General features: G+C 34.4%; 1 protein-coding gene across 1 annotated transcript; it reads left to right on the forward strand.

The window, feature by feature from the left end:
- Window positions 1-5,428: 5,428 nt before the first annotated feature.
- On the forward strand, window positions 5,429-7,642 carry SODALDRAFT_323368 (hypothetical protein; the record flags this gene model as incomplete). Its single annotated transcript, XM_028609800.1, has 13 exons — window positions 5,429-5,431; window positions 5,540-5,571; window positions 5,784-5,790; window positions 6,203-6,206; window positions 6,501-6,503; window position 6,645; window positions 6,914-6,968; window positions 7,016-7,024; window positions 7,055-7,072; window positions 7,132-7,277; window positions 7,467-7,485; window positions 7,545-7,569; window positions 7,632-7,642. 13 exons carry the CDS (start codon window positions 5,429-5,431, stop codon window positions 7,640-7,642), a joined length of 333 nt encoding a protein of 110 aa, XP_028467926.1.
- Window positions 7,643-7,954: the final 312 nt, after the last annotated feature.

A 7,954-nucleotide genomic window follows, 5' to 3' on the forward strand; every position in this document is an offset into this window, starting at 1 on the left:
CGGCACGCTATAGAAGATAGGATTCACGGCCGTCCCTAATAACCCCTATATTATAATCAGCGATAGTTTAATCTTATTCTTTTACGTTAACGATATCGGACTTATTTACTATAGAGATTATAAGACTAACACCGATAACCTCGAGGCTGCCCTTAAGCGAAGCTATAGGTTATCGGGAGGTAATGAAATCCGCTAGTTTCTAGGAATTAATATCCTAAGGGATAGAGATACACGTAGGTTATAGCTATTATAATCCTCCTATATAGAGAAGATCGCGGTTGAATACTATATAGATATTCTTTACCGAAAACCACTAAAAGTCCTATTATCCATATAGCCGTTAATACCCCGTGACGGTGCCCGCCAGTTAATTCCCGAGGTCCGCTAGTATTAGGGTATAATCGGTTTAATCCTATATACTGTTATCGTGATAAGACCTGATATCGTGTTCGCCTATTCAAAGCTTTCCTAATATAATATTAACCCCTCCTCTAACTACCTTAAAAAGGCTTAATAAAAACTATTATTCCTATGCTATATAAGATACTATTACCTGATATTCGGTGGGGTAGACTCTTTCTAACCGTAAACGACGCGTCCTTCGGGCATAATCCAGACAGTAAGAGTTTATAGAGATATACGATAAAGCTTTTCGGCGGCACTATTAACTAGAAGGCGGGTAAATAACCGACGGTTACGACGTCATTAATAGAGTCGGAACTACTTGTTCTTACTAAGGCGACTAAGGAGACATTATTCGTTTATCGGATATTAAGGGATTTAAAGCTTCTATTAGATAAATAATAACTACAGCTATATTATAATAATTAGCAGACTATTAACCTTATTAATTAGAAGGTATAACGCCTACGAATAAGGCTACGGCACGTTAATATTTATAGCTAGTAGGCGCGCTAGTTAGTATAGTAAGGCCTTTTTAAGGTTATATACGTTAACACGAAGGATATAATCACGGACGGTTTAACGAAGGTAGTACCGGAGGCGGAGATTAAAAGACTATAATATTAGCTTAATTTAATAGATTAAAAGGATCGTATCGAGTAGTTAAAGTAACTACACAAAGAGATTGAATACGCTAAAGCCGTGGCCGTAGTCATAATAAAGGCCCCCGAGGGCGTAGTAGATCCGATAGATATAGGTCCAATTAAGCAGATTCGGCTAATTAGCATCAAGGAACTAATTAAGATAGAATTAAAGTAAACGATTAAACAGGGCGGATTTATATCCCTTTTATAAGGGCGTTGTCTATTAGCTATTAATTTTACGATAGAAAAGGTAAGAGCTTTTGGTTTAAACCGAAGCCTCTAATTCGTTACTTAACCTAGGAAGACCCACCTTAACTAAGGGGGTACATTATATACACACACGGATTACGATATAGTCTCTAGGGGATCTATACCTGACTAAGGGATTCGGATCTCGGGGACCTCGGGTATTAAGATACAATAAAGGAGGATACCGAAGAAGACCGGATAGAATCGAAATGATATAGTACTTATAACAGAGTCTTGACTACCTAAATTAAGGGCACGAGAGACTTATATAGATATAACTTAATATAATACATACCCATAAGACTTTTGCTCTATTAAGTTCATTATATAAGTGCTATTTTGACGTGCGATACGACGACCCTGTTATCCCCCCGTACGTTAGGGCCCGTGCCGAAGCCTAGTAGAGGCCGTTGTGTAAAACGGCTCTAGTATAAACGTGGGTGGTTTTATTTTGGTTATTTTGGAATAGAATAAGCTGGTCATTTCCTGTGAGGCCGTAGACTTTCGTTTTATCTAGGACGGGAAGGCTGATAATATTAGTACCTAATTCGGGAATATATAAGCAGTTCTGAAGTAGTATAATTCTTCATGAATCCCTGAATTTGATATAACAGTTACTAGTACCTGTTATTTTTATTTTATTTGTATCAGGTTCCCCAAAAAGCAAGGTTAACGCTCGTACCGTATAAACCTACCGTGTTATATACAATATTACTAGGGGCCTTAAAGGAGCCCTTAATACTCGTCGTAAGGCTAAAGCTATAGCGAAGGATTTATACCTTAGAATAATCCCCAGGGATAATACTGGAAATATAAGAAACGATTTAGAAATAATTTAGAAATAGATATTAGTATATCTGCTTTCTTAGCTTCATAGTCCTCTTATAAACTGGAAGCTTCCGGATGGTATTAGGAGTAACGTTACTAGGTATATGTAGAGTAGAACTCTGTTAGTCGTAGTATATTGCCTTTTCTTTTAGCTATAGTATAATAAACTAATAATATATAATTCCTAGACTCCCCTCCTATTCACTATAATTATTATTATACAGTTTAGGCTGAATTCCGGTACCCTGATATAGGTAATAGAGAGAGGGTTTCTAGTAAATTATTAACCCTTATTAGAATCAGAACTTTAAGACTTCTAATTATTTCTTTCGAATTTACTAGTCCTACCCGTTCCCCCCCCCCCCACCTCTCGGAATTATCGGGTTATAACACCCTATCTTCCGTCTTCTGATTATAAAGACTAAATATACTATTAGGATATTGGTTTAGACCATTGCTATACTGCTAGTATATAGTTTTTAGTATAGGTTTAGACTATTACTAGATAGCTAGCGTAGTGTTTTTAGAATAGGTTTAGACTGTTTCTATAATACTAGATTCTTTTTTGTATAACTTTTATAATTATAGCTTACGATATATATAATCTTTTTTTACTATAAACTCTTGTTCTTATAACTTCTTTATAATAATAATAAATCACGATTCTAACAGCTAAAATATCCCCTTCTATTTTACTTTTGCTAATTACAGTAGTAATTAAAACGAAATAACCGTTTACATTCTAGCTAAAGCCTTATTATTTCTAGCTTATATTACCGCTTATTCTAGAGCCTTTACCTCTTAATTTAAGCCTTTAACTCGCGATTCCTTCGTATTATTTCACGATAACGCCCCTTAATAGTTAGATTTATCTTTTTCAATGATTGAGATGCTTATAAAGCTTGGGTATAATTGAGAGTAGACTGTTAATAAAGATTCTATTAGTTTTAGAGCTAACCTCGTGAACGACTAGGAGTGATACCGCTTAACGACACGATCTTTATACTTCTAGGTACAAAACTTCGCGAATCCGAATCTATACTATCGTTATTAAAGGGTAGGGTTAGTCCGACTAGGGCAATTGGTTATTCCGACTAGGGCACTACTGACAGCACCTGATGCCAGCCGCCGCCACTTCCTATTGTACTTAGATACTTCCACATAATCTACGTGCCTACCTTACCTATACGTTTAATTGACGACGATATCTTCCGACCATTCAATTGACGATATCGTCGCTCGTTCAATTGATGATATCGTTAGTAGATTGTGTGGAAGTATCTAGGTATAATCGGAAGTGACACCGGCTGGGATCAGGTGCTGTCAGTAGTGCCCTAGTCGGAATAACCAAGTGCCATAGTCAGACTAACCCCACCCTTATTAAAGCGTCTAAAGTCTTCTAGAGCGTTAAGAGGAGATCTTAATATAGATCGGCCAGAGTTTATAGTACGGCTATATAAGCGATCACTAAAAGCCTTATTATACTCCATCTTTACTTTAAGATATTTTCTCTCTAAGATAAGGTAAGGTTAGTTACCTTTATATTATATAAAGAGTAGTAGTCAGGTATACTTCTTTGTTTAAACTTATTATTAAGCCGCCCCCTTATACCTGTGTCTCGCTATAAGCCGGGGATATTAAGAGAGCGACTAGTAAAGTCTCTAGAGGTAAGATTCTAGTTATAATCTTGATATCTATAAATGTTAGTATAGGTTTTTATAAGAATATCCGTTAAACTTACCTATTAATCACTTCAAGAATAGATATATTTCACCTAGTGAATATATATAAGGCTTAATATATAACCTTGACCGTGTTAGTATTATGAATAAATAATACCTAGTCTATAAATATAATATTTAAGGGAGCGTGATAAAATCCTCAAGCGATATAGGTAAGTTATTTATAAAAGGCCTAGTTATAGTACTTACGAAATCTCCTTAGCGACTAAGTTAGTAATTAGAACTATATCGGAAACGTTTCCGAAACATTTCCCCATATTCGGATTACCGGTAAATCTTTTCTAAATTATTTCTAAATCGTTTCTAGGTTATACTTACGGCCAATCTTATTATATAGATTATTAAAGTCCTTCTTTATCCGGTATTCTAGTAGAGTTATTAAGATCCGATACCGAGAACCTTCTCCTCTCTCGCGATTACCGCCTAGGAGACTCTTAATACCTCGCCTAAAATAAACTATACAGAGTCGGATATAGCGGGCTACCTAATTCTCCTATGTTTTAAGGGGCCTATACCTTTGCTATAGATATTTTCCGAAACCCTAAGTCATAGGTAGGGCTTAATCTAGAGTTACCCCGAGCTGACTATCTTTATAAAGGTATTTCCACTTAATCTTAATCCTATACTTCTCTTCCAGGATTCGGAAAACCTTCTAAAATATATAGTGATGTATCTCCATTATCTCGGAGTTCGTATAGTATCTTACTACAAGGAGAACTATAAAGGTATTAGAAACGTTTCCGAAACGTTTTCGATATAGTTTATAAGTATACCTTTTTTAGAGCTCTAGCTATACTACGCCTAAATAATTTCTTTCTAGTATATACCTGTAACGTGTTTATAATTCTGCTTAATAAAAAACGATTGTATATCGGGGAAGTTCTACTATTTTGCCTGCTTATAAAAAAAGCAGATAACTATATAGTTACTTACGGATTAGAATAAGTATTAAATATACTAGATATATTAGAATAAGCATTAAAAAGAATGTTATACTTTTCTTATATATATCCGTTAATTTATCTCTTTTATCTACTTAAGGGCTAAAGTAATACTCCGACTACCTGAAGAAAAAAGAATAATCTATTACTTACGAATAATATATTAGAGGTAATCGGTATTCGTAAGACTTACGTGAATATCTATAATCGATTTCCCACGAAACTCTATAAGAAAGGCTTTAAGTTCTCATAATCTTAGGAATCCATTAAGTTTATACTTAGACTATTAATTTTCGCGAGTACTCTAGTAATCCTATTTAATACTAAGGGGGGAGGGTTTTATAGGAGGTAAAGGAGGGTATGAATATATTCTATAAGACTTTATAATAATCTATAGCATTATAGTTGGATCTATTGGAATAAAAGATCTTAATTCGATACTATAACTTCGCTTTTAGATTTCTCTAGGGCTCCCGAGATAAACTTTATCTATCCTTAAATATAAGTATAAGAATAAAAAAGAAATCTTGAATAGTTTCTAAATCGTTTCCGAAATATTTCTAAATCGTTTTATAGTAAATATACCGTATGTTTTCCGCTTTCTACGATTCGTTAGAAAACAATGGTATTTCTTATCTAAATTTATTAGAACTCCGTGAATAAGGGATTAAAAGTCTATTTAATAAGGTCTAGCTAAGGGTAGTGGATTATTAGTATAACCGTGTTAAAATAGTGGCGCGATATTTATCCTAGTATCTATAATCGGTACGTATATAATATTATTCGAAGTCTATAAGATACTTTACTTAATTAGAAAAAAGAATTAAGCGTACTAGATTTAAGGATAACGTACTTATATAGTATCTACTAGAGTCTACTACTAGAAAACACGTCTCTTAACCTTTAATATATATAGTCTTTTTCGTGAATCTCCCTTAGATTACTTATACTTATCTAATACTATATAAGTATTATAGGTATACTGTAAGGAGTAATAGGCTACTGCAGAGCGATATAAGATCACTTAGGGACTAATAAGCATTAAGGAGGGGGTATCGTGATAAGATTATTCGTTAAGTCCTCGCGAGACTTTAGGAACTGTAGAAGGCACTCCCCTCTTTATACCTACCTAAGGTCTCCTAACTAAGTGGGTAGCGAGAGGCCTCCTTAGGACTAAGTTTAGGCGTAAGCTGGTTCCTAAGCTAATTAGCTTACTAGATCTAAGCTAACTTTTAAGCTAACTAGCTTATTTAACTTCGACGCGTTATGTCTTTAAGAGTTTAACCTAACTACGATCCCCCTATCTATATATAAGTCTGGTGCTAGTCCTATAGTATTATATAAGCACTGTATATTCTGATAATATACCCCTCTCTAAAAATACTCCTATCCTTAGGAGCGTAAGTGCGGATAATTAAAGAGGGATTAGTTATCTGGTAAAGGGAACCTATATTATTACAAAACTCTTTAGGATACCCGTTTTTATTTAGACCGGGTTCTTTCTTCTTATTTAAAGTACTCGAGGAAGATAATAAGCGTTTACCCTTAAATGGTAGATATAGCTATATCTAACTAAGACGTTATTTAAGTATAAAGGTCCTAAAGGCAGTATAATTAGTTTAAAGAGCGAAGTAAAAAGGAATCTATAAATAACTATCGTGTAAATAAATAACATACCTAACATATCCTTAAAGTAAGTATATAAAGAGATTACCTATAGTGTTACCGTTAACTAGCACGGCTCTTATTATAGTAAGAATAAAAGGATATAGGAGGTCTAATAGCAGGTATAACGTGTTATCGTGGTAGATATAAGGAAGGTATACGCGGTTCTTTAGGGTTAGTTAACCTTTTACTATAGTAATAATAATAATATCCACTATTTTCTTATATAATCTTCCTTTAATTCTTTTCTTTCCTACTCTAAGTATATATTTATAGTTCTTATACCATAGGGAAATGGTTTTATATATATCCCGTTAACGATTAATAAGCAATAAGGGTAGCTTTTATTTATAATACTAAATAATTTCTAATAATAACGCGCTGATAATTCTTACTATTATATCTAATAATCTAACTAAAGATTAGCTAGCGCTTATTATAGAGTATATAGAGAACTTACGCTAGGAGAATATAGCGCTGCGGCTAGTATTAGGCTAGTAAGATACTATTAATAATAATAATAATAATACTCCTACTAAAATAGTTACCTAAGGTAATAGCCCCGTTATTAAGCTCTTATTAGATAGCGAGTACCCTCTTAGTAAGTATAAAGAGAATAATAATAATAGTGTCATTATAATTAACGACCATTCCTTTGAGGGGTTCTCTAAGGAAGAGGGTAGTAAAGTGGTTATAGTGAACCACGGGGAGGAAAAGGAGGATAAGGATAACACTAACCCGGATACGGTAAATAATATCGATAAGGACGAGGATATAGCCGACGCCTATAATGGCGATAATAAGCCGTAGGAGAATACTATATATATAGTTAAGGAGAAGATAAAAGGCACCCACCCTCGCGCTCTTTATAACCGTTATACGTGGCACTTCCTCCGGCTTAAGCTAGACGGTAGTCGCGACTATATTATCTTTAGCGCCTATAAGGAGGCGTATACTATTAATTTATATAAATTCGAGTATTGCTAAGATAATAGTTCTCGAGGTTATATAAAGGTGAGTAATTATAACCCTTTCCCGATAAGCCACTCCGTGGATTACTAATAGACTTCTAGATAACTCTTAAGGCTAAGCTACTAGGTAAGCGTATATAGCGTTATCTAATTAAAGCTAATAACCGCGGCTATTATACCAATACGTAGCTTATAATTAAACCTTACCTCTTCAAAGAGTATACCTTACTAACTTAGTGATAGGCCGAATTAAAGGAGCTATAGATTTTACTAAGTAAGGCTAAAAGTGGGTACTAGGCCTAAAATCGTTAGGGCTTTAATAAGGCTCCTATAGTTCGCCGCGCCGCTAAAAAGGCAGTTTAAGATACTTAGTCTTATTAGGAAATTATACAGAGTACGCTACTACGTTTTATAGCTATAGGTAAATGCTTATACGAGTACCTACTTAGTAAGTAGCCGTAGTAAAACGGGGGGCTAAGGGGCGGTTAATATATAGTTACCGAGAATTTATA

The sequence above is a fragment of the Sodiomyces alkalinus genome (genome assembly GCF_003711515.1).
Source record: "Sodiomyces alkalinus F11 unplaced genomic scaffold SODALscaffold_3, whole genome shotgun sequence".
NCBI classification, from domain to species: Eukaryota; Fungi; Ascomycota; class Sordariomycetes; order Glomerellales; family Plectosphaerellaceae; genus Sodiomyces; species Sodiomyces alkalinus.